Here is a 27758-nt window from a genome sequence, read left to right as displayed (position 1 = left end):
AGTGGCTCACACAGCAACTCAAGGAACTGAAGACAAGGAACCTGTTTCAGGTTCCATTGTGAAACCATAATTGTTTCACTAATGGACAGAAATGAAAATGCTGACTTCTGGATGTCAAATAGCTCTTTTTAAAATTTAAGCTCTTGCATGGCAACCTCATATCTCCTATCATTATGTACCATATCCCTAATAACCTACATTCCATCAAGTGAATAAAATATTAATCGCAAGCCATGTAAAATGAGACAACAGAAACCAAAATGATTCCCAAGACAAAAATGTTTATTTGTACTAACTCTTCAAACGGGTACACATTCACAATCTTTAAACAAAATCAGTACACATGTCTAGGGCAAGCTGAGTATGTATCATTAGAAGATAATGCCTTCCTTAGTGATTAACGTTCATAAACCAAGAATTAGTTACAAATTTACGACACCTTATCCAGGAGTTAATGTCTTCAGTAAGACTACCCCAGTACTAGGCAAAACAGTGTTTGTAGAACAGGGTTCTAGTCATTCAGTTCCAGTATCATATCACAGTCTTTTAATGAGCAGTAAATATTAGTGGAGGAAAAATATCTAGTGCCAAGCTGAATGTTCTCAAGCACTGAAAAGCAAATACAAATGCTGAAGGATCTATAGAAATTTAAATAAATTATTTTAATTACTGAAACCTCATTTTTTGTCTGAAAAGAACAAGAATATCATTACAGACTGGAGGAAAAAATTCCATAAAAACCTTTTCTCTGGATTTGCCTTAGAACAGGCTTCTGTACAAAACAAGAACAATGAAGATGTTGGGGTTTCAGTGGTAGAAGTAGTATTGGAATAATAAAGAAATAATTTTAAAATATATATTAATTTACCACATTTAGCTCATATAGCCCTTTATGTATCTTACAAAATGCTACTGTTCTACATACTGCATGTAAAAAAAAGTTTTTATATATATATATGTATATATACACATATAAAGGCAAAGCCAATCAGCTTGGTATTAAAACACCAACACAAAGCATAAGCAGACACACTGGAAGTGATGCAGTAATGAGGAGTGTATGCTCCACGTGTGCGTTAGTGTAACAGTGCTTCCAATCTTAACGCATCCTTTAAACTAAGCGGAGTGCTTACTCCAAGTCAGCTCTACCAGTGATTTCCTCAATCGCCACAAACATCTGCTGTTACTTAACTTCTAACCATCTGTTATATTTAGCACTAAATCAGAAATAAGGCAAAATAACTTTTCTCATTGACAAATATTTGATGACATTCATGAGATCGTCCAAAAATTAATGCAAAATATTATAGGAGCACAAGAAATGGTACCCCTGAGCTGAAGCACCTTCCTGTCTATACAGAGCTGCCCCAATGCTCGCCTATTTCAGAGTAATCCAGGCTACTTGAGTAAATACGACAATTATTCCCAGGCATCCCCTTTGTTTTAGCAAGTTTTGAATGGCAACTTAAAGCTTCAGGATGGGCTTGTGCTTGTAATTTCTGGTCTATAAACATCACTGAGAACAGTGAACTACAGTTCTGATACTGCTCAGAGGTTGGGAGTGGGTATTCAGAGTGGATGGGCACTCTTGCTGAGCTCTGTAAATCTTGGTGCTAACCCTTGATGCAAGAATGAGTCCACTCTTTATGTACCTATCATATATTTCACAAAAAAAAATTAGTTTAGTATACAAGAAAAGCAAGACGCATTTCATTTATCTATCTTCTCTTGCATCAACCTTCTTAAAAAAATATCAAAAAAACACCAGCCAAGCCAACCCCAACCCCAAACTCCATAAAATCACAAATTATCCAATAACAAATAAAATTAATCTCCATCATAAAGGGAGATTTTTTTTCTCCCTGAAAAAACCTAGTTGAGATACCTGGGGAATAAAAGAGACAGATACCTTTGAGAAGCTTTCTGGAAGATTGGTCATAGAAGACTTGATCCAGCACCCATTAAAGTTTTGTCCAGTGAAAAGAGGAACTTCAGAATTTGCCATTCTTCTGGGGAGACTGGTTCAGGACTACAGTCCAGTTGATGTGTCAGTCACTGACAGGCACTGAAACGAATGCTGTCAGTGTACTGGCATGTAACCCTTCTGACAACACAGGCATGATCTACTAGGGAATTCCCCAAACCATCCTTGGAGTGTTGTGTGGAGCGCAACACTTTACAGCCCATGGTTAAGCTAGAAACACAGCTTGCCAATTTTGAGCGGTGGATACCCCAAGAGTATCCTTCCCCAGCCCCCAAATTACACCATTAAGAACAACCACAGGTACAACACTAAAATGAACCAGGGTTCAGAATCCCCAGGTCAACATCTCCCACTTGTTTTGGGGAATGGGATTCTAGAAGAGCTTAATACCTGGGAACAGGCAAGGGAGAAATACAAAACTGCAAGGATTAAAAAACAGAAGGGGAGGTAATGATCCCCCTCTAGCATATTCCCTTTAAAACAGTGTAATTAAAAACCTCAAATTTGTTTAGAAATTGGTTTCAAAATAGTCTGACAGTTTTAAAGACTTTCAAAAATCAAAATATGCTTCACCAGAATTCATTAAAATACTCCTGTAGCCCCCAAATAACTGCTACCACTTGTTTTGCATTAATATTGCTTAATATAATCATAAGCATGCAAAATGTTAAAATTTCATTGTGTATACAGAATAAAACCAAGTTCTAATAGAAAGACTCCTAATATTTCAAGGTTACAGGCTTGATTCAGTTGCCATCAAAACCAGTAGGATTCTTCCCCCTGTGTCCAGTGGATTTTGGACTAGGCCTTAATAAGAGACAATAAAACATTGTGTTTTATGGTGTAGGAACACACACAAAGTACACTTGTGTATATATACACTAGATATGTAGTGCAACTTTTGCATTGCGCATCTTAAACCAGTTGTATTTTAGCCAGTAAAATGACAATCACCAAGCCAACACTGCATGCTATGTCAAACTAGGCTCTATAACAAAAACCAATACCCCTTCAGAGACGTTCACGCTGTTACTGTTGGCTAGTGAGCAGCTTTGAACGAAGCTTAATGATACATCCACTTGAACCCAGATATAAATTTCAAAGGCAGAAAGCTGCATTAGTATGATGGCCTGATTGATTTTATATGTGCTCTGGATGACTTTGAAGGCAGGATATCATCTCTCTGACAGGCTTTCCCTCATAGCAGATTTGATACACAGCAGTGAATAGTGGAAACCTGAGGAAACAGGGTGGAGAAAGTAAACTCAGTGTAAGTTTATTCTGTAACATTTTTTTAAACAACAAAAAAAAATTAAATGGTGAGGAGAAGGAGGGAAAAGAGAGACTGAAAAAATCGATTTCTCTTAGTATGTGTCAAGTGCCAACACTGGGCTGAAAAGCACTGGATAAATACAGAGCTTACATGCATCTCCAAAACGAATCCCTCTCAGAAGCCTAGCTAGCTATAATGGAGCCCACAACATTCATTATGTATGGCACAACCATTAAGCGATCTAAAAATATAAAACATTAAAAACACTCACATCTTTCCTTGATATTCTTATAGCAGTATTCATCTATGGTTAAAAATGCCAACTGGCACATCAGTTATGCATTATCTGTGAGCAATAATTCGATAAAACAATTGCAGAATATGACACAAAGAGACCCAAGAAGAAACTGAAGGTCAAGTTTTTAATAAGAGTCTAAAATTAAACATAGATTTTGAAACGTCAAATTCTATCTCTTTTTTTTTTTTTTTTTTTTTTTTTAAATTGGCCGTGTTTCCAACAACCCCCAAATTATTCAGGCTTCTCTGATAATCTGAAGGCTTGTTACAGCCAAGATGCTTCACAGAAATTTATATTTGCTTTCTGTCCATCCTGGACAGTGACAGCCAGACAAGTCCCATTTTCATACAAAGGCTGGTGAATTTTACGGATTAATTATCTGTTCACCAAAATAAATATGCCATTTCAGTGCAGCCTTTTATATCGATAAATTTTGACCAAACACACTACGTTATTTTGACTAAAATAAGGAGCATCAGAGATGGTGAAATAGTTGATTTCCAAGTGATTCTGAATACATCTGGACTAGGACTTTCTCCTCAGGAAAGCAGTCCCACCAGTCACTCTGCAGCTTTATTATCTGTAATGCACAAATGCAGCACTGAGCAGAACCCCCAGCCAGTACTGAGCACCATATATGCTTGCCCATACGCTCTGCTGTCGTGTGCTATACTGACGTAACTCTGGTAGCACCACATAGCTCTGAACTAGGCTCCTTCTGAAAGTGAACCACAGGTCACAGGAGAAGCCATGAGCCATTCAGGAGCACCGTTACAGCATGGTGACTACTGCATTCTCAGGGGCAGATGCAGGATTTGTACTTGGCTGAGTGCAATACTTCGCGTTACTGGGGAAAAAAAGTGGGAGAATGGACATGCTTGTGAAATCAGTCCATCATTTCTATGGCTTTTATTACAAGCGCTCAATTCAAACTGTAGAATTTCATTTTTATCTGAAACATTTTAATGTCTTACTATGAAATGCATATCCCTTTCTTTTGGTTTATTTTTGTGGAGAACAAGACAAAAATAGCAGCAATAGCAAAAACTATTTCAGGTCAATCCAATTGACTTGATTTTTCTTTTTATTTCATCGGTGGAACCAAAATTAGCATATAGCCACATAGCTGCTCTTTCAAATTCAATGCTACACTGTTTAGTTTGCAAAACCCTTACTAGGAAACACGCAGAAAAAATTTACACAAAGGCTTCTGCATTTATTAAAAAGCCTCACTTATCACTCACTTTGTATAATATATTGGGCTGGGGGCAGGTCTGAATTTGCTTTTGCCGTAAAAACTTAAATGTAGGCACTAAAATAAAATTTGTTATGCCTATGTGAAATTTTACTAGAGGCAGCCACAAAACATGTGAACCTTCTGAAGCAAAAAGCAAGTTTCACACAACTTTAGATACAGTACTGGCAGTAACTTCTCAGTGAAGAAGTTCCACCACTACAAATCACATCCTGATACATAAGTCTTGCTGTTTATCACAGAGAACATTACTCTGCTGTGCACAGGTCTGCCACACTTCACATGGGGAAAGCAGAATCCAGGCTGGCTGCAGGCTCATGGCCAGCAAACTCAAGTGCATCTTATCCCTGAGCATATTAAGAGGGCTAGTTCTACAACTGTTGAAAGGAAAAAACAAATTGCACTGTAAACATCAGTAGGCATCAACCCTGCTACCAAGGCTCTTCTACTGAACTTTGACTTTTGACTTTTGCACATTTCTATGTAGCCTTGGGACTTTTTTAGTAGGATGAGAGTATGAAATTTTACTCTTACTAGACTCTTACCTCTTCACTTTGAAACCACAGTTATTTTACTGTGTTTTGTGTTTTAAAGCAGTTGCAAGAAAGTTTTGAAAAAACACATTGAAAGTTGCTTTCAGAAGTCTTGTTGAATGAGACCTTTTATGAAGAACTGACACATATATGTTGGTATATCAAACAGATATTAGGAATTCCATGTTTTCATATCCTTTATTAAAAACACAACTCAAAGTCTTCTATAATGCATTCAATTTGTTCTAAGATAGAACAGGGACAAAACCAACCAATCAACCAAAACCCCAAACACAGCATCCTGTCTCATTTAGGGAATCATAAACAGCAAAGACTGAAGCCAACATTTTAATTAGATTTTTTTTCTGCAGTTAGCTTAATTACTGTACACTGCAAAAATAGACTTAGGTGTCTTACATCCAAAAATAATGTTAAAAGGTTAATGTTAGGTACATCAGTGATAAAAGGAAGACTAGGGAAAATGCGGGCCCTCACCAGAAGGAAACGGGGGGCCTGGTTACCTGGGATATGGAGAAGGCAAAGGTGGGGACTGGGAGAAAGAAGAACCACCCACTGTAGGAGAAGATCAGGTTTGAGACCATCTAACGAACCTGAAGTGGCACAAGTCCATGGGACTTGATGAGATGCATCTGCAGGTCCTGAGGGCACTGGTGGATGAAGTGACTCAGCCACTATACATCCTATTTGAGAAGTAGTGGAAGACCAGTGAAGTTCCCGCTGACTGGAAAAGGCAAAATACAACCCCAGTTTTTAAAAAGGGAAACAAAGAAGACCCAGGGAACTACAGGCCAGTCAGTCTCACCTCTGTGCCTGGTAACATCATGGAGCAGATCCTCCTAGGGCACATGGGAAATAAGGAGGTGATTGGTGGTGGCCAACATGCCTTCACTAAGGACAGGTCGTACCTGATAAATTTGGTGACCTTCTACAATGGGGTTACAGTGTTGGTGGATAAGGGAAGAGCAACTGATGTCATCTACCTGGACCTGTGCAAAAATTTTGAAACTGTCCTGTATGACATCCTTGTCCCTAAATTGCAGAGACATGGATTTGATGTATGCACCACTCGGTGGATAAGGAATTGGCTGGATGGTCGCACACAAAGAGTTGTGGTCAACGGCTCAATGTCCAAGTGGAGAGCAGTGACGAGTGTCATTCCTCAGGGGTCAGTGTTGGGACTGGCGCTGTTTAACATCTTTGTCAGTGACAAGGACAGTGGGATTGAGGGCGCCCTTTGCGAGTCCGTTGATCACACCAAGCTGTGTGGTGCGGTTGACATGCTGGAGGGAAGGGATGTGCCATCCAGAGGGACCTGGACAGGATTGAGAGGTGGGACCGTGCAAACCTCATGGAGTTCAACAAGGCCAAGTGCAAGGTTCTGCACATGGGTCGGGGCAATCCCAAGCACAAATACAGGCTGGGCGATGAGTGGATTGAGAGCAGCCCTGCGGAGAAGGACTTGGGGGTAGCGGTGGATGAAAAACTGACTATGAGTCAGCAACATGCACTCGCAGCCCAGAAAGCCAACCGTATCCTGGGCTGCATCAAGGGCAGAGTGGCCAGCAGGTCGAGGGAGGTGATTCTCCCCATCTACTCCACTCTCGTGAGACCCCACCTGGAGTCCTGTGTCCAGCTCTGGGGGCCCCAACATAAGAAAGACAAGGACCCGCTCAAGCAGGTCCAGAGGAGGCCACAAAGATGATCGGGGGCTGGAGCACCTCCCTTATGAGAACAGGCCAAGAGAGTTGGGGTTGTTCAGACTGGAGAAGATTCCAGGGAGACCTTATAGCAGCCTTCCAGTACTTGAAGGGGGCCTACAGGAAAGATGGGGAGGGACTTTTTATCAGGGCATGTAGGGATAGGACAAAGGATAATGGTTTTAAACTTAAAAGAGGGTAGATTTAGATTAGATATAAGGAAGAAATTCTTCACTGTGAGGGTGTTCAGACACTGGAACCAGTTGCCCAGAGGGGTTGTGGATGCCCCCTCCCTGGAAGTGTTCAAGGCCAGGTTAGATGGGGCTTTGAGCAACCTGGTCTAGTGGAAGGTGGCCCTGCCCATGGCAGGGGCTGGAACTAGATGGTCTTTAAGACCCCTTCCAACCCAAACCATTCTATGATTCCATGAAAGAATAAGAAATTTAATGCAGCTGACCCATTACAACTGGACTTCAAAAACTGCTTTGGAAAGAAAAGTAACAAGGCTTGGCCTTCTGACTGGCAGTCATTTATTTTCTGATTTTGCCTCCTCTACAGATAGGAACAGATAGATGCATCCTTTAATCTCATAAGGAGACAACTCCGTGTGTGGCTTTAGGAATCATACGTGTTCTGACTTGAATACAAATGAACAAGCCAGGACAACCTGCTTAATTTCTTACTACAAAAAACCCCTGACCTACACAAGCAGATGACAGGTTTTATCCTAGACCAAACTGAAGTGACATTAGGAAAGAGAACTGTGGTATCTAAACTGGAACCCATGTGGATAGAAGCAGTCACTCTATTCAGGTGATCACCTATACAGATCCTTAATAACAAGGCTCCTCTCCTTGGAAATACATAATAAATTTACTACTATGAAATGAGTTGTAGAGCCTCTTCACAAGTCTCTATAGAAAGCTCAGCTTCTATTTTCATGTATTTTATTCTTTTCACATGTTAAAACACACTCACTGTGCTTTTCTGTGATAGCAGAAGGCAATAATATAGTCTACAAACAGAAGGACATTCACAAATTTAGTGTCACACTATTAGCTCTATCTACAGCAATAGTATTTTGAGGTTATATTCACTTCTCTCTGCGATTTTAACTGGGGATTAAGCTACTCTTATTACAGTGATTTTCTTTTTGGTTATCACCTTCATAAAGGTATCAACATCAAATATGCAGAAAGAATTATGGAGATAAAAAAGGGGTATGTGGAACTTGCTTTATCTGTTCTTACTTACTTCTCCAGCATTCCTTTCTGCTTGAGGATGCGGTACACTTCTGCAGAAGTCTGTGGTCCTTGCAGTTTCTGACCATTCAACATTTCTTGCTCCAATTCTTCAATAGACTGAAAAACAGGGGCGGGGGGGGAAGGAAACAAAGGAGAGCTATATTAACGTTTTCATAAGCCTGACAACATCATCTGGATGGAAACAGCTCAATGTCCAAGAGGAGAGCAGTGACAAGTGTCGTTCCTCAGGGGTCAGTGTTGGGACCGGCGCTGTTTAACATCTTTGTCGGTGACAAGGACAGTGGGATTGAGGGCACCCTCTGCGAGTCTGTTGATCACACCAAGCTGTGTGGTGCGGTCGACATGCTGGAGGGAAGGGATGTGCCATCCAGAGGGACCTGGACAGGCTGGAGAGGCGGGCCTGTGCAAACCTCATGGAGTTCAACAAGGCCAAGTGCAAGGTCCTGCACATGGGTTGGGGTAATCCCAAGCACAAATACAGGCTAGGCGATGAGTGGATTGAGAGCAGCTCTGTGGAGGACTTGGGGGTAGTGGTGGATGAAAAACTGACTATGAGCCAGCAATGTGTGCTCGCAGCCCAGAAAGCCAACCATGTCCTGGGCTGCATCAAGAGAAGTGGCAGCGGAATTGGAACTAGATGATCTTTAAGGCCCCTTCCAACCCAAGCCATTTTATGATTCTATGGAAAAAAAAAAGATGTTACTGAGGGTTTTTCCCTTCTCAAAAGTGATCATACATAATACTCTCTCATATTCTTTTTTGTAAATATTGTCCTTAAATCTGCATCTTTCAATATCTAACCTCTCCAGCTTTTTTTTTTTTTTAATCACCCTTCCTTCTTAACACCTTTACACTCATTCTAGCCTTATAACACACTCAAAAATGAGAGGAAAGAGAAGCGTACTCACTGATTACAGCTAACACATCTAAGATAACTGTACTATTACTCCAACAAACCAGGAGTGCTAGTACTTGCAACAATGGATTTCACCCAGTGAATAAGGTACCTTTCCAGTTTTAACAAATGCTTCTGCTACGCGTCGATTCCGGCCACCGTAACACGTTGTGATGAGATCAGCAACTCCACAGCTCTCCAGGAAAGTGGCAGTAGACACCTGTCCTTTGCAAAAAATTCTAGCAAAGGCAATCATTTCCATTAGGCCAAGGCGAATAACGGCAGCTTTGGTATTGTCACCGCAGCAAAGGCCATCACAGAACCCAGCTCCTACTGCTACTATATTCTAATGAGAAGAGAAAAAACAAATGGGAAACGAGTCAGTTACTGGTTACAGAATCCTGGGAGACCAAAAGACAGAGTGCAGATGTCCCTAAGAACTGCAAACACTTTACTATTGTAAGATTAGGTGGTTGTTTAGGATTTTTTTGGTTTGGGATTTTGAGGTCTATGGGATAACCTTTAAAAAAAAAAAAAGATGGCAAGTCTTACATTACTAAGTATTTCCAAGGATAAAAGCATAATTAAACCTCTGGAACAAGTTGTCCCAGAGGCTGTGGAGCTATTATTATTGACTATCTTTAAGACCAAACAGGTTACACTACACCCAAACAAGGTTTTATCTAGATTAAGCTGTTCCTGCCCTGAGGCAGGGGCAAAGTTAGACTGACATCCCACAGCCCTTTTATCCATATTTTCTTTATGATTAAAGTAATACTGCATCTAAGAAACATTTATTGACTTCCATGCTGCTACACCAAGGGACCAAATTCAGCCAAGCTAACAGTGTGCAGCCCTTTTAAGTATGCAGTTTCCATAACAGCAATAATAAACCAAGGATTCCCAGAAGGTTCATGACACAGGAATACCATTCCTAAGCAAAAAAAATTTTTTTTCTTTCCTTAGACCTGGTGACAACCTTCCACAAAGAATGTACTGTTTCTTCTTGAACAATCAGCTATACAGTCCCTTCTCTGGTTTACAAACATAGAGGTTAGTTGAGACATTTGAGTGAAGTAAAAACTATTTTCCAGCCTGAGAGTCAGACTAGCCATGGTCAGTTTGTCCCTACTAAAAAAAATCCCGAACCTTACCAAAAACCAAAACGGTTCAAAGATGATGGCATTCTGAGGTACTGATAAAGCAATCACAGAAGCAATAGATGTAGTAATACCTTTCTGAATGCAACAACAGTGGCAGTGACCACAACAGAAACCACAGGAGAATCAGCATGATAGCACCTAATGTAGCACCCAATGCAGGGAGAAAAACCCAAACAAACAAGTTTTAACTGTTGCTGAAGAAACAGCAATAGTCAGAAGTTGCTAATGAAAGCAACAAGCTGATTAATAGCCAGTTTCGGTTTGGTTTTTCGGATTGTAAAAACCAAAAACTGCAGGCAGCTGCAGTGCTGTGTGGCCAGTCATGGCTAGGTGACTCTGAATCAAATGAGGTCAGAGGATGAGTCATTACTTTTTGAGCAGCTAGTTGAGGTCTAAAGGTGACCTTAAAAATTGCAGACAGATATCTCAACATCAGACCTGAGGCAGCAAAAGACAATCAGACTTTTAAAGCTGGTACTTTAGATCATCTTGGCTGTGGTGATTCAGTCAAGGTATGTTTTCATCAGACACCTCTCCCAGAGCAACCTCCAATATCTGTTCGCTTGGTGGCAAAACAAGAGGAAGTCAAACAGGTATTTAATAAGTTTTCAGATGGGATAACCCATTTAAATGGAATTTACACATATGTGAAGTCTGCAAGTGCTTAGTGCTCAGCTAAAAACAAAATTATTTTTGAACAACCTCTAGGCTTTTTCCATGTACTTCTTGAACACTCCAATACTACAGCTTCCCCTTCCCTCCAACTTTGCCTGCTTTTACTTTCCTTTCCACTTTGAAGCAGCCTACCTGATCATAATTTACAATATGATTCAGCCTATGGTATTTCGCTGTCTACTACCTTTTGCAATGTTTGTCTTTGGAGAAACAGAAATATTGTTTGAAGCAAGTTATACCAAGACTACTTCCATCTGAGGAAATGGGGTAGGGAAGAAGGGAAGTTGTGAGTCTAATTCTGAAACTCTAAGCTCCTCATTTGTACAACATCCCCATTTGTATGTTCTTACACATAGTTTGCAAACAATGAGGAAACAAGACAACCAATTATGCTCTAGAACACACACCCATGCCTAGGAGACTGTTATATCCTGGTCTACATAACCCACAGGCCACAACTATGAACTTACAAGGTCTATCATTCATCTGGTTTCATTTAAATCCTTGAAGATTCTATGATAACTCTCTCGTGTCTAATATACTGTAGAGAACCGAATTATACCTTACTGAAAGTTATACCTTACTGAAAGATGAGCCATTCTTTTTAAAAAAAAAAAAAAATCTCACAAAACTTGAGACTGACTCTTCTTTCAGTCCAAACAAGACCAAACCAGAAAACTCTGGGTGCAGGCAGTAATCCAAGTTTGTTTCAAGTTTGTGCAAGAGAAGAGAGCCCACATTTCTGTGAGCTCAAAGACTGACTGCATTTGCACACACAACACGGGGGTCTGAGAGCCCAATAAGCAAGGCTGACTTTAGCCTACGGACAAACCTGTTGTTCCAAATGTTCAAAACTACTGTCACAACAATCCCAAAATGACTGCAACACAATGTTCCTCTTGGCCTGAGGGATTCAGAGCTCTCAAAAATCACTTCACGCTTGAGAAAACACATTTCCCCAATCTCAGCATGAACAGCTTTTTACATTAGAGCATGCATGCTGTAAGCAAGATGCACAGGGTGTTTTTATATTGCATATGGTTTTAAGCTACTGAAATACTTTGCACTAACAGACGAGTCTTAGTTGCTCTGGTACCTGGAAGCTGGCATTAGTCCTAGTTCTAGCTATTCTAGAACATGAGCAAGGACTGGATTCAGTTATTTTATCACTGGGATAGTGAAGGTATATGCTCCAGAAAAGAAATGCTGATGCCAGGCAGTGCTCACAGTATCTGTCAGAACAAATGGGAAAAAAGTGTCTTTTACTTGCACATGACCCGCTGCAAATATGCCAGAGGTCACAAACACAAGGTCAATAGATGACCAAGAAACCAAGACTAACAAGTCTGCAGACATTGCTTACGGATTTTCTTACACAGTCAGTGCTCAGAAATACCCAGTTTCCAGTCCTACTCTGTTTACAGTAAGTTAGTGGAGTGCTCATGAAGGCCATTTCTGAGGCAGCCATTACCTCTCCATGATTATGACAGATCATTAGAGAACTAAGCAGAAATGTTAATGCACCTGGGATGTCCAGCCTTCCTTGAGGTAGTGTCAGAGCTCACTCAGCACAGCCTGTCTTCCCTCCTGCTTACACATGAGCTTGGAGAAGCTCATCACTTCACATCATGGCTGAGAGAGGTCAAATGAAGACTCGACAAATCAAAGACAGTATCAGCAGGACTGTCAGAGAGGTTAACCATAAACTGCTTGCTTGCTCCTGGCAAGCTTGAATGTAAATAATAGATTTCATTTCCACTTAAATCTCAGGAAAGAGTAATTAAAACAATCAACTTCTACAGTACCTAGATTGATTATCCAACAGTAACTGCCATAAACATACTTTGCAAGACCACTTTTGTAAATAATAATGCTTGGTTACATAACCTGGTAAACAATAAATCTTCGTAATACTTCTTACTTCTTTGCTTAAGGCTTAGCTGGAGCTGTAAGATTTAGAGATGGGCCTGAAGCAACCTGAAAGGCAACTACAGCTGCTGCTCCTTCTCCTTCCTACAGTAACTGTCACAATCATCTTGGTCCTTGGCTGCTGCCACTTGAGGGTTTTTAACTCTCCAGATCCCTGAACATACACATCAGGCAGCTGTAACATGGCCATTTCGCCAGATTAGATTCTCACTTCTTCCCTCACACTCACCCCCCAGCACCACTGCACTGGGTAAGTGATTCCAGTACAGTTTACACCCAAGAACGCAGCTACCAATGTTTATATTGCCTCTCAAGTATGCTGCTAGGTTTGTGCACCAGCTCAGTCTTGCCTCACATCTGTGCTGTTTGATTGTAAAACCACACACTGGCACAGGCGCTAAGGACTCTAAGGACACCTCAGCGGTGATAACCTTGGGTCTGTGCTACTCCGTGGTATCACATCCATCAGCGTCCCAGCACACGTCCATATGTATGCGTAGCTGCACATCCTACTTCTACAGTGGTCTCATAACCTTGAGGCACTTCCTAGGAAGGCCCCTTCATCGCCTGGCAAATGGCAGCTGGAATGTGTAGGTGGCCTTGGGTCAGGCTGCCTGGAAAGCCAACTGGACACCTTGAAACTGAACTATCCAAATTTGATATTTGTTAGTTTCTGACCTCAACCCTTAAGAAAAGGTCAACAAGTAAGTGTGAAATGTGTGAAAAAAATCCTGGTAGAGAAGAACATGCCAAGCACTTTTTGTTCCTACAGCCAACAAGTTACTGTAGACAGCTGTTCTTCCTCGATATCATCAGATTTTGTAAAGTGACTGCCATTGCCTATTCAGCCAGTCTCCAAGCTGACACAAGACTGCAGTTTCACTGTGCTGATTTCTATATTTCAGTACATCTCCATCAGCCCATTGTCACACAAAAAAAAAGTAAATGAAGTGGATATTCAATATGTATATGCATATATATGTATATAAATAGCAATCAAGCACATGTTCTTTCATGATCACACAGCTGCAATACCTATTATTACAGTCTGAATTTAAATATGCTTCAAAAAACAAATTTCAAACCTAAAATTATCATTATTGTAAGGGAAAGCTGTGCTCAGAGCACTCTCTGTTACCATTCTGTACTTTTTCTGAACCTTTAGGCAACCATCCATACTGAAAATCTTCCCTGCTTAGAAAGGCTTGCAGAAATAAAGAGCAAGGGAAGTATAGAATTTTAACAAGATCTAGTCTATTATACCACAAATACCAGAAATGTCTCCTTTTCCCAAGCTGGTATTTATAGAAAGATGCAGAAGCTGGGAGAATATACTATTTCTCATAGTGTACTATTTCTCATTCTTTAAATACCAATACAGGAGTTGCTTTTACTGTTTCCACATCTAAAAGACAGTGTGGACTGGCATGTGTGCCTGCTTACTTCTGTCCTCTAAGCTGTAGTTTGCAGTGATGCTGCTGGTATTTTGAATTGGCACTGCTATAGAAAGAGAGTAGAAACTTTCTTTTATACCTTTCTCTTCACACAACACTGTCATCTTCTGAAATAGGGACTTCCTTCTTCCAGCAAGTTAAATAATGCTAATTTTTACTATTTCTTAATGAAGTAACTTTCCAAGTTTAATAAAGTAACTGTCAGCTGACAGAAGCTATACTTTAGATTTTTCCCTAAAAAAAATCACATGAAAAGATGTTTTTTCACATTTTTTATTACAAATATTATCAGATTAATCATAAAAAAAGCAAAGTGCTTGTTGTTACCCTTGGCAAACAATCCTCCTAATAAGAAGAATGTACAATTTCTAAGAAAAAAAGCTCAAGTTTACATTTCACAATTCACATCTGAGCTTTGCATTTTGCTTTGCGCAGGCAATAAAAACATATCCATCTGTTTAATTTTAGCTTCTTTATTTTCTTTCAGAGGCATACATGTTCCCAATGCATTAATAAAATTTTGCAATGTTCAAATTAAAAACAGCTCAGGAAGTTGTTTGCATGCTATCAGCACAAGATTTAGGATTAAGCTAGGAAGGGTTTTAAATGAAAAAATACTTTTAAAAATATGATTTTAATAAAATTTTCTTTGAGATTAAGGAAGAGTTGTATGTTTAAAAACATCACCTATACTAGCATGACTGAGCTATGCTGCTTTATAGCAGTTCGTACCTTTTAATCAGGCAAGAAATCTATAGTATTTTTAACCAAGTTAATCTATCCTTAATTCACTTTTTTTTAGAGCTCATACCATGCATTTCTTTGGAAGTCTGGACTCAGTTAACAAAATACAGTGCAATCAAACCCAAATGACCAGAGCAGACAGAATACATACAGCTTTTTAGAAATGCAACTAGAGTTCAGTCTGCAGGACACATGATTAATAATGAAGCAGGAGGGAGGAACAAAGTAAGGCTACAAAGAAAATACACAAATTTCACCTCAGTATCTTTCTAGGTCAAGAACACAAGCCAACTCTCAGAACATGCTGCTCCCTAATTTCCCATGTGGTTCTTTCAGAAATGTTATGCAGCAGTTTTACATATTATATAAAGCACACTAAAAATTCTTTAAATGAAAATACCCTCTTTTTTTCTGCAAGGATCACCATTCCATTTGTGTACCAACTGCAGCCTGTTAATCTTACCTTCAGAGCACCACAAAGCTCAACCGTATCTGCATCATCTACTACAGTTATTCGGAAGTTTGGAGTCTGCAGGAGTTCTTTGAAGAGAAGGCCATTTTCCAAGATTTTGCTGCCTGTTGAGAGATAGGAAGGTTAAAAAATGAATAATTTATTTGGGTGTTATTTAGCCTTTCCTGTGCAAGCCAAAATACTTAAAAGCAGAGAAAGGTTGTTCTATATTCATCCTAAAGAGACTCCTGTTTTAAGTGACTAAGGACATGTCTACATTGCACTTAGGAGCTCTGCACTGAGTTACTCTGGACTTCTGCATAATTCATTGTCTGCTCAGCAAAAGATTCCAAATAACAATTCCATTAATTCTCTATACTCTCTCTTTTTTTTATCATTCTTTTTCAAAAGAACAGTTAATAATAAAACAAAAAATAAATAATAAAAAATAATATAGCAGGTGGAATTCTACGGGTTATTTTAAGGTCTGCATTCCAGAAAAATACCTACTGATAAAGGCACATCAAGGATGTTTTATTAATTGAGTGTGCTGCCACTGACAAATGTGTCTAAGAGGTAGATACTACTAAGAGGTAATTCAACCATTCAAAAGTAAGTTCAGTGCAAAAGCTGTTAATGATAGGTTACAAAGCTAAAAAGGCATAAAACCGTAAAAATTAACACTGCAAAAGTAACGTGAACTCTGTGCTATTATGTATAACCACCTGTATGCATATACCCACACACATATGCCTATCTAAACACTGAAATCTGAGACTGCACACATCTTCGTGCTGCAAAGGTGTGCAGACATCAACACAGAACTAAAACCATGTCTAGCTTTTGGGGGAACTAATTATTTTCAGAAATTAAAATAAGATATTGATACCTTTAAAACAAAACCAACCCAAACATGCATAAAGGTATGATCTGTGACCATTACACCCGAGCTGGCGCACAGAATATATAATCATTTATCCATATAAAGCCACGCAGACCCAAGAAAAACCTTAAGCACAGCAACAAAATAAAGCTGTTTGTAACGTGGAGGGTGATAAAAAGCATGCTTAGTATTTCACCTACTAAGGTCACAACCTTAGTGAGACTAGGTAAAATTGCACTCCTCCCTGTCCCTCTATTCCTGGTATTGTCCTAGTACTTTCGAAAGAGTAAATATTCTAGGAAATTCAACATAGAAGAACCCAACAATTTCTGATAACAGACAGCTAATGTTGAAAATGATAACATTTGAGCTACTTGGTGTGCAACTGTGAGGACAGGAGCATATTTTGAACATCCTTATTACTTGGAACAGTACCTATTGTGGTTTCACAGAATTTCTCTGCTGCCACCTCATTGGCAATGTTAGCTCCCATCAGCACACTGATGTCTATTCCCATCTTCTCTCGAATAATGTCAGAGATCAGTTTGAGTCCCTCCGGGCCTTCATCTATTCCCTGCAGCCAACATTAAATGGAATTACTAAAAAGTCATTCATTAGACACAGTAGCACGTCACAATTAGTCTTGTCCACGGGTGAGAAGTGCAACAAAGCCTACTCAGATAGAGACTAAAGATGACAGACTTGCTACTAGTGAAACTTCTGCTATTGTCTTCTTTTCATAGGACTTCTACAGTTATTTTCAATCTGTATTTATAATGCACTCTTAACAAAGCATGAAAGTAAGGGCAGAAATAGGACCTTAGAAAAGATCACCCTAGAGATTAATGCTGCAATGGAGAAGAGAGTCTGGTACCCTGAATTGTCTGAACCAAGAACTCCAAATGAGACCCTTTTCACAAAACCCTTTTCTCCTAGCCTGCTAAATGAAGATTCCTTTTGAGTTTTTAGAACAATGGCATAGCAGACAAGCTACTGGAATGGTCTTTCCTTCCCACAGTATACCACATTTTATACAGTACTATTTTTTAATGTTGGGGATTTGGTACTTTTGGGGGTCGGTAATTTTGAATTATGACTTAAAGTCAAAAAGGCAGTGTCAGCCTTTACTACTTCCACGTAGACGTACACACACACACTTGTATGTTGTCAGTAGTGACATTTCAGGCAGGCCATAATCTGCATTTCCACAGATCAGAGGTGCTATTCCTTAAATAACATTATGCAATCAAGAGACATGCAGAAATGCCTGTATAAAACCAGCCAATTAAACTAGTGCCTGCATTTCTACATTTTCTTCAATATGTATCAATGCACAGCTCTGCCTTCTCATCTTTGATGAGCCATACAGAAAGAATCTGAAAGCAAGCACACATACACATGTTGTATTTTTCCCTCAGTGTCAAAAATGTCCCCACAAAATAACTGTAAGGTCCGTCCCTCCCTCCTAAGCAGGCAAATAATAAAGAGAAAAGCATGCACGCATTGGGAACAACTCCAAAAATGTGAGTATGTACACAACCATTATTCATCCAAGTGAAAGGAGATCAGAGAGTCTTGGGTGCCAAATTCAGCTCTGCTATGAAACATGCAGCTTCTGACAAAAGTCAAGGAGAGCTGCACCTGTTTCTTGTAGAGTTAAATCTGATATTGAATGGTAGATGACAGGAGAAAAAACAAACACCCCTCCCTCCCCCAAAATCCAAGGCTCCAGCATGGAAATTTCCACTAGGCAGCAGTGATCCCCAGGCAATGCAAGTCTAAGTCTGTGGTCTTATCGCTTGAGTCCTAACACGCCTGCCAGAACAATCCCTGGGGCCTGTATCTAGGTAGATGAAAATAAGACTCATGTTGAGGCTGCCTGAAGAGTATTTTGAACCACCTCCACCTACCCTGCTTCCTGTGCTCACTGCTGTACCTCATCGCAAGCTGTGTAGGGTTCCTGCCCTCACATCCGCACAATGATTTGTTAGGTTTTCATAGACACCAGTGATCAAAAAAGCAACACAACTGCAAATGTTTCAATGGTAATGCAGATTAACCGGCAGACAAATGTCTTTTATTTCCCAAAGACTCAGTTTTATTATCAGACGCTAGGCTCTGCTTGAAGATTAGACTGTCAAAATAAGAAAAAGAAAAAAAAAGACTAAAAGATGACACACTGCTATCTTGCCAAGCAATTTAGAAAGCATGGAAACAAGATGTCCCACTAATGATATTTTTCAGAGCAGAACTGCACTTTAACTGCCAAAGTTAACACAAGCCACTTTAATAGCATTAGTGTTGAACATAATGAGACCACTAAAAATATGACTTTGATGAAAACAGAATGCATAAAGCTGCAAAAGTAGAAGAAAGAATGCATTCCTGCCTCTACTACTTAGCTTCATTGTTGTGTTAAATCTCTGCCCTTTCTTCTTAAATGATACTTTTAATGATGCACAGTTATGCCTTTTCATAAAAGCTAACATGTACTTTGCATTTTGCAAAAAAATTAAGGGGCCTCACACCATTTCTTTCAAAAGACTGCCTACTGATGCAGTGTCGCTATGTGACAGTGGGAGGATGCCTAGTAATCAACTCTGCTTTGCATGGCAGGCGCCACTCTTTTACTTACACTACACTAAGTACAGGCTTTTTGTTCTGTTGGGTTTTTTTTTGTTTGTTTAGGGCTTGGATTTTTTTTTTTTTTTGGTAAAGATAAGTATCCCCTCCACTCCTTTTTTTTTTTTTTTTTTTTTTTAAATATAGCCATTAATCCACACTCCATTAAAACACTGGCAATCAATACCCAGAGCAGTAATCCCAAGTGAATATAGGCCCAGACTCTGACTTCAGATATGCTGACATAAATTCTCATTTACTCCACCGATTTCATTAGTTATTTCTACCTCTAAGGACATGAGAACGTAACTCACATTTAGCAAATTAAAGCAGAATAAAGTTTATCCTGAGCTTACATAAGAAAGAAGCATAAATGGACAACTTCAAAGCAACAAATTTAAGGGCATCTAGGACAGTTGTGTGGTTTCAGTGCTATGCATTCAGCTCTTTTAACACTGTCTTCTATAATATGAAAAGTTTTTCTACAAAATGCAGCAAGTGCACTTGGGAAGCATTACTTTTTCATACATCTCAGAAATATATCAGGTCAGCACTGACAAAACAATACAGATTTGATGGGTTTAGATAGCCAAACTAAAGCAACAAGCTTGCAGTAAGTAGTGATAGGGGGTTTTTGTTCTTTTTAAGCACAGATCCATAAATGTATCATTTTCCAGAAATGACAGTAAACAAGGGAATGTGTGCTGAGAAAATGGCCCACTCTCAACTAAGTACAAAGCAACAGCAAACCAGAATCTTCCAAACCTTGTGGGAATACCTTATTCTTTGAGCTAAACACACAGCAAAAAAAAAAAATTAAAAAAGAAGCTCATCCGCATTTAAAAATTCTCCTGCCACCAAAACGAGAAACACTCCAGTGAAACACTTCCCACACCTCTGAGTGCCTCTGATAGTTTGAGCATAGGAAATATGCTCAAACTATCTTTTTGGGCCATGCTGAACAGACTCACTTATTGCAACATGATATTTGACATGAACAAGAACGCTATCAGTCACATGAAAGTCTCTCAGTGGTTCTTAAAATGATCAACTCAGCGTGTGGGATGCGCGTTAACAATCAAAGCATTATGCTTGTGCTCTGTTCTTCATCTAATGATGCATTTAGAAACAATAAATAAAAGATTGGAAAGCTTGGTCGTGCAAATCATATTCACTTCCTCCTTCTTTTTGAAAGTCTTGTGAACAGCCTCATTCTCCTCTTCTTGCAAGTGCTAGCCTAAAAAAACACCACACAACAATCCACTAATGACCGAGACAAATTCCAATCTTTGGTCTAGAAAGGTTTAATGGAACAAACAAGTGAATAATGCAAAGAGACTTCTCATATCAAAATATCAAGCCATCTTGTTTTAGAAAATTCCATGACACATTCTTAGTTATTAATGCATAGGATTTATTATACCTTTATGAGAGTTATACCAAGTGCTTTCTTGGGTACTCGTCCTGTGATTTCATCGCAGACTTTATGAATGAACTGATGAGGAATGACAAAAACCAGCAAGTCTGCATCCCGTACAGCTTCATTGAGGTTTGGGACAGCAACCTGTGTGGTTATGGGAGAGAAAGGCCATATAATTTCTTAAAATTAACACTACACACAAGTGTTATCTGATAAGTAAAAACACATTTTGGCCTTATACTGAATGCTACAAATTACTGTGCTTCATAATTGAAAACATACAGTAACATAAACTTCCCAGAAAAGCAAAAGAATTTATGCTTTCAAACAAGCTATTTCATGTTTTGAAAGGGGCATCTTCACAGCCACCAGCGTGGTTAATGTCACAAAAATTCACAATGTTCCGTAACATTCAAAGAAGTACTTTGAGAAAAAAAATATAAAATAAGAAGCTGCCTTCTCTTTGACGAAATAACCTCAGTTTTTGATAAATCACTGCATGTAGAAAAGTAGTTTCTTTACTTAGTTTCTTATACACTCAAATTTCTTCTCCACACCCCTTATATCATCTAGCTTATATTCTCTTTCTCTGTACTCACAGATTTTGTTTACCCTATAAGATGGTGACCTACTTTGAAGCCACTTGCCAAACTCCACTTTTCCTAACACTTGATGACCATCTTAAAATTACACTCAGGTTTAAAATGTAGCAATAAGCTTGACCTATTGATAAAGAGAACAAACTTGAATGAGCAGGTGGTGGACAGCAGAAACACCATGCTTGCTGAAGGCTAGGGAAATGGGATTTCAGCATTATTGTTAAAAAGAAAACTGCAATGCACAGCAATTCATGTTTTTCCTGCCCAAAATCTCTACTGAACTGTCAGCTGCTGCAGTCTCTTCCTATAATGTTTTTGGGGCAAGAGTCACCACCTGCCCCCCCACCATCATGTTACAGCAACACAGAATAGATGTGGAGCCCCACTGTTCTGCCCTGGCAATGCTACATCTAACATGCTGATCTGACTGCACATAGCTGAAATGCAGCTGAGAACCAGATAAACTGCAAATGGCTTGCAGTTTACTTGAGAAATCCTCTAGTTCTCATCCTGTAATACTTTATAAGTTTCGGAATACTTGAAGTCCCTTCAATTCTCACTGACCAGCCAGCTCCCTTCCAAAGTTGAGGCCATCTTTTTTTTTAGTGGGTATGGTCAGAGCTGTTAATCTTGCCCTTGTTTTCACATTTGCTTCCCTATACAGAAGCTGAAGTAACATAAAGACAACAGGGAGACCGCAAGAAAAAAAAAAAAAAAAAAAAAAGAGAGTACAGTGCATTGGAATCGCATAATTTTACTTGTTCAAATCTCTGATCTCATCAGTAAAAGAGCATCTAGTCTGAAATATTATAAACCCTAAAGGTGTTAACAAAACAAATTTCTACTTCCATTCATAGCATGAGCAATATTCCCTCTGCTCTATAACTAGAATTTAGCTTCTGAGCCTTACCACGTTATCTGGCAGCTTGTATCCGGGGAGATATTTTACATTTTCATGTTCATTATTTATGATATCTGTCAGTTTTCTCCCATTAATATTCTCCTCGAAGACCCACATCTTCACTGTGGAAGCAAACTTTTGCAATTTTTTTACATTACTGCCTATTATTTTGGCAACTGCAGAACCCCTGCAGGAAAGAAAACAAAAATATTCTTAAAAAAATATAATTTTGCTCTAGGAGAAGGAGAGATTGTCTTTAAAATAAACAGAAATTCACAGGTTATTGGACATTACTATGTAGCATTTTTGATCTAGTAAAACAAGTGGAAAAATACACCAGTCATTCACACCTGCTGCCTTCTCTTAAACATATCCAGAGTTGGTTGGATTGAAGCATTTACTGAAACCATTCTTACTTTTTTTTGTCTGCTTTTTGGCTATTCAGTGAGAGTTTGGGTTACTGTATTTCCACAAATTAAATTAATTAGATCTTCAAAGCTGTGGTAAAAGTGACACACTTCATTTTTAAAAAATGGATAATTTTCACCTTTAAGAAACAGGAAGCTTTCTTTGCTAAGATGACTGACCCACCAATTGCTGTACAATACTGATATATGTTTAAAGCCAAGAAGCAGTTATATCTTGCATAAGTTACAAGCTTTATGGTTATGCTGCCAACTCACAGACTTTGATGTTGCAACAGCATCCTCTGAATTTGCAGGCAGATAATTCCATTGCTGTTAGCCTCATTTTCTCCCCAAGAACAGCACACAGTAAAACCTGTAGGATGGTGATCAATTTTACTACTAAAATCTCTATGCAACTATGAAATTAATCAGAATTACTGAAGCTACATAAATGAAGAGGAACAAATGCAACCTTCCCTTCCATTCCTAGCCTGAATGCTATACGGAAGAAAAAGATGCAATTTATAAAACCTGTTAACCTAACTTCCTTTCCTGGGACAAGAAGGTGGCTTCATAATTACTGATAACCTACTAAGCAGACAAAAAAAGTTTAGAAAGATGTGATAAAAATACACAGTCTCACTGATCTGAGGCTTATGTGTGTGCATGTGTGGAAACTGTACACTTTATTAGGAGGTAAGAACACTTAAACCTTTCAAATCTAGTTATGATCACACACGCCCCTAAATTTATTATGGACATTGCTTGTAAGAAACTCACAGCTGGCAACTGAACCAAATATTCATTCTGCTCCGAGAACTTTTAATATGGCACAACTCGCTATGCTATATTAAAGATGTGTGCTATCACTGGCCTAAGGTCACTTTCTAAGTAGCAGCAGAAAAAAATTATAGTATCCTAAGTAGACCTTCTTCAGCTAAACCATAAAACTGTATGCCTTAAAAGACTGGAATTTATTTCTCCAATAGCACTTCACACACTACCAATTCCCCTGGGTTCAGGAGGTGACACAGAAGCCACAACTGTCAGGGATCTCTTATCAAACTCACATTCTAGATCTGCATGCACACAGAGTGCTTTCTGCTGCAATGGTAGACAGCTCAACCCCCAAATTTCAGATCCACACAAACAGTATGAATAACGTTCAACACAACACAGGTATGTGTTCCACAGAACGTGCTTTGAGTTCCTTTAACAAAAGCACATTTACTACTGCAGATTTATATACAAAGGCTGGATCCTGGAAAAATCACTGTCTTCAGTTTTGAACTTCACTACACATTGTGTGTGCTTAGTGTTGATAAAGACAGAAACAACTGATTCAGCAACTGTCCGGCGGGGATTTTCAGCTTGCCAGCATAAACTTTGGCAGCGTGCGCCACTTGAGAGAGACATTAATTCCATTACTATTTAACACTTAAATGCCTTAGCTGTCTTTTGTTCAGCCTTTGAATGTAGTATTAAAAAAGGGAAGATTTGCCTAGTCTTAGTTCCTGAATTCAAGAAGATTCCTGACTGGCTTCTCTAGTTCCTCATTCCCTGTTATGTTGCAACAACTGTTGGAGGACTGAATTAAGCAAGGTCAAACAACTGACACCGAGTCTAAGATTGCTCTATGCAAGGTGAAATACCAGTTCCCCACACCTGTTAATCCAGCAAGCAAGCCTATATACTCTCCCGTGCCCTAATAATCCTCAGTGTGTACTCTGAAATAATCTTCTAGGATGTCTGGCTCATCTTGTATACTCCTGACACATTGCAAGGCAAAGGAATGGGAATTCTTGCCAATTTATTCCTAGCAATAACAGTTTTAGTGGGAGCGAGGTTGCAAGACTTCATGCCTGCAGCAGTTCAGTTACACAACAAAAACCATAGCGAAAGATTCCTTCATAAACCTTAACCCTGACATGCTCTGAGGGGTGGTTAATGCTATTCAAGTAATACAAGGTAGTTGCATGCCAAACAGCAGTTCTCTTCCTTGCAATGAGTATCAGAGGTATGCCCAAATACAATCACATACGCTGATTTAACACTTCTGAAGAACTGTATCTGATCTCACTGAGCAAGACCACCCACTTTGTCTCCTGCCCTTCACTGTTACAGTGTATTGCAGTTGGTCTGCTTTCCCCTCATCCCTTTAAAAGTAAAGCACAAAACCCAGAAACTCCTAAACTTGCCCAGATATCAGCATCAGTGGAAGTCACAATATGAAAGTGCAAATAATATCATTAATCTCTTGTCTTGCTCTACCACTTGTCCCTGTAAAATAACCTCAGATAAACCACAAGTTTCACCTCCCATTCTTCTACAGCAAGTCCTAGCTGTAGGATCCCCTGTGTCCCTGTAACTTCCCATCTCTTCCCAAAGTCTTCAGTTTCAGTTCAGGTTGGGCAATCAGATTAATTTACAACTGGTTCTAGCAAAACAGACATGGATAAATTCTGGCCGTGCCCACCTAGTTAACCTGCCCTGGAAGCGTTATCAGAGAGCGGGCTATAGTACATGTCCGAGGCAGCTTTTGCAGTGTTTTAAATTAATCTGGGCACTGTCCTTGAATTCTGAGGTTCCAAGGCATATTCCCAAGGTGTACTCTCTACACATTCAAGGAAGCTTATTTTATCCTCTATCTTAACGATCCTAATACAATTACTTATCCACCAGCAGAACAACCTACATGGGCAAGGTCAGCAAAAAAACATCTGGCCCATCCCGTGATCTTCCATCAGGTGTGGAGTGACCCCTGCCAAGTCAACTTCATTGCTGAAGTGACCTTCCCCCTACCAAACCGACCAAACAAGTCTGACTGGAAGTAGTTTATCATCCAAGGTGATTGGCTCAACTGGTCACTGCCCTGCCAAGCTCCTTTAGCAATTTTTTTCTGGCCAGATATAGGTTAAAGGGCTGTGAGAAGGCAAAGATGATCATACAGTTACTGGCATTTGTCAGACAGAATCATCTCAACCCCACTCTGTTCAACTACTTACAAGCTTACAATTTAGGCAATACCAGTCAGATGGTCCAGTGATCCAGGCTTCAAAAACATGTAACGCCCAAAATATCAATGGTAAGATGCATGAAGTGCTTCATTTTCTTCCTGTTTACCTGCTTTTGAGCATTAAATGATTCCACTTTAGGACTACAGGCCCCAGTTCAAAAAGGGACTTACATGCACACGGGTACACAGTCCAAATTAAGTACCATTTAGTTCAATGGTTGCATATATTATTGAATCACGGCGCTCTTTGCAGTCAGGATTTGGTGTCTGTCATCCCCTGGACTCTGAGGAAGAAATCACCTACCTCTCCAAGAATTATTGATTTCAGAAACATTTAGGGGGAGGAGGGCAGGAGAGCTGTTGCACATCAAAAATTTTAAATTGCAAATGATTTGATTACTTTGGTTTCTGCTTTCCTGCCACAAAAAAAATGCCACACTGCTATCAGACATGAAATAAGCTGTCAGTTATTTGAATACATTTATCCCCAAAAGAAAGAAAAAAGCTGATGCACAGTAATAGCATTATCTCTTTCTCTCAGCATCACAGATAAGGGCATTTTGCCATTCAAATATCCACACCATTAGGCAGGAGTTTTTCTTGCTATTAAACTGATCCAATGAGGTGAAAATAAAATATATATGCACATGGTTATTGCTAGTAGGTAATATCTACAAATCCTTTTGCTTCTGCAAGTGAGTTTCACAGTTACTCAAACATAAATGCAGTCAAACTTCTGTAAAACTTTTTGCTAGATTTCAAGTATGGACGAACAGCAACAATACTCCTAAAAGACCGATAAGTTTAACTACACAATTTCCTTCTGACATATGTTGCAATGCACAGTATCTCCCCATTCATCTTACAGGCCAGTGCAAGGAAAGCAAGAGATGCTACACTAAAGTGTCAGTCATTCCCTCAACAAGCCATCACAAAGAAAAATGCAACTTGGCAGTTGCTGATATTTTTAACTATGCAAAACAGCACCAAAAGCCAATTGCAGGAGGGGGCAGGGGGTGAGCAACAAGTCTAAGATCACCTTGACAAAAGGCTGTTAAGTTTTGTTTAATAAACTGCAGTACCTTGCTCTTGCTCTACACCAAACTCTGAATTTAGATTTAGTCTTAACCAGAATGTATCAGAAATAATGTATGCTCAGCATTAGTAATTAAAGTGACAAACTGTGAAGATACATTTATATAAAAATTGTACTTAACTTATTCATTGTAAATAGGGTTCCAGGGTAAAAAGAGTGATCAGGAATGGTAGAGAAATTGAAGAAGCAAGCCAAAGGATTATTAACATGATGCTCCTCTTAGAGAAATAATTAGTAAATCTATTGCTTCCAGTGGACTCAACAGTAAGCCTATTTAAGTGTAATTATAAGCTAGTGATAGATGCATCAATAAAACCTTGTCTCAAGCCTTCCGCGTGCCTCAGCATAATCAATTTGAAAAGAAAAAGGTATTTCAAATAACCTAGCGTCTCACAATTCTTCTCTGAGTTACTTTGAAAAACAGCTAACATAGGAAACCCCAAACAACACTTTCGAAGTGGACTTGTTACAGAAGCCCTACAGGCAGCGCCTAGTTAGCAATGACCTGCTGAAAAAAAAAATAAGTGTCCAGTATCTTTAATGTCTACGTCACCTGACATCGGCCAAACCACACAACAAATACCAGGTTAAAAATATCCTTAAATAACTCCTTCACAGAACAGACGGGCGCCCACAAGCACGCCAAAACAGGGTGCTGGGTTCTGCCGCTCCTTCCTCCGTTCCCTGCAGGGCAGTACCTCCGCCTGCCAGGGACACCGAGGGTGGGAGAAGCCCACCCGCACGGCACAAGCCATCCCAAGAGCCCGCCACAGACCAAGCCCCGCCGGCCACACCGTGCTTCACCACCAGCACCGGGGCCGTGGCCTCCGGGGCGCGGCTGCCCTCACCGCCGCCAGCCCTGAGGGGAGAGCGGCCACGGCGCGAAATCCTCCGGCTGCAGGCTGGGGGAACGACAGCGCTGCGCGGGAAGTGACAGCAAGGCCCGGGCAGGCACCGCCTCGGGGAAGGTCAGGCCGGGGCCGCCGCTGAGGTTTCAGCCCCCTCAGGGACTGCCGCCGCACTCACCAGTTCCCCGAGCCCACGATGCAGACCTTGAGAGGCGCCGCCGAGAGCGCCATAGCAGCGCCACCCGCGCCCCGCCAATGGCGGCGGCGACGGGCTCCGTGAGGCCACCGCCTCGCGCTCCCCCGCCTCCGCCGTCCGGGGCTCGCCCTCA

At 40.0% G+C, this 27758-nt stretch overlaps 1 protein-coding gene across 2 annotated transcripts; it reads right to left on the bottom strand.

Annotated features, from left to right (window-relative positions):
• Positions 1–264: 264 nt before the first annotated feature.
• GPD1L (glycerol-3-phosphate dehydrogenase 1 like) lies at positions 265–27758 on the bottom strand. Of its 2 annotated transcripts, none has more exons than XM_074839345.1 (8): positions 27608–27758; positions 22072–22249; positions 20566–20706; positions 16956–17094; positions 15650–15762; positions 9334–9567; positions 8316–8422; positions 265–3221 (listed from the first exon to the last, which is right to left on the bottom strand). In XM_074839345.1, exons 1-8 carry the CDS (start codon positions 27658–27660, stop codon positions 3125–3127), a joined length of 1062 nt encoding a protein of 353 aa, XP_074695446.1. In that variant the 5' UTR covers positions 27661–27758; the 3' UTR covers positions 265–3124. The 2 variants fall into 2 exon arrangements, with proteins under 2 accessions (XP_074695446.1, XP_074695454.1); XM_074839353.1 differs by lacking the exon at positions 27608–27758 and adding an exon at positions 22746–22842.

This window comes from Strix aluco, chromosome 1 (genome assembly GCF_031877795.1).
Source record: "Strix aluco isolate bStrAlu1 chromosome 1, bStrAlu1.hap1, whole genome shotgun sequence".
NCBI lineage: Eukaryota > Metazoa > Chordata > Aves > Strigiformes > Strigidae > Strix > Strix aluco.
Note: the sequence above shows the minus strand (reverse complement) of the source record. Positions and strands in the feature narration are given on the sequence as shown.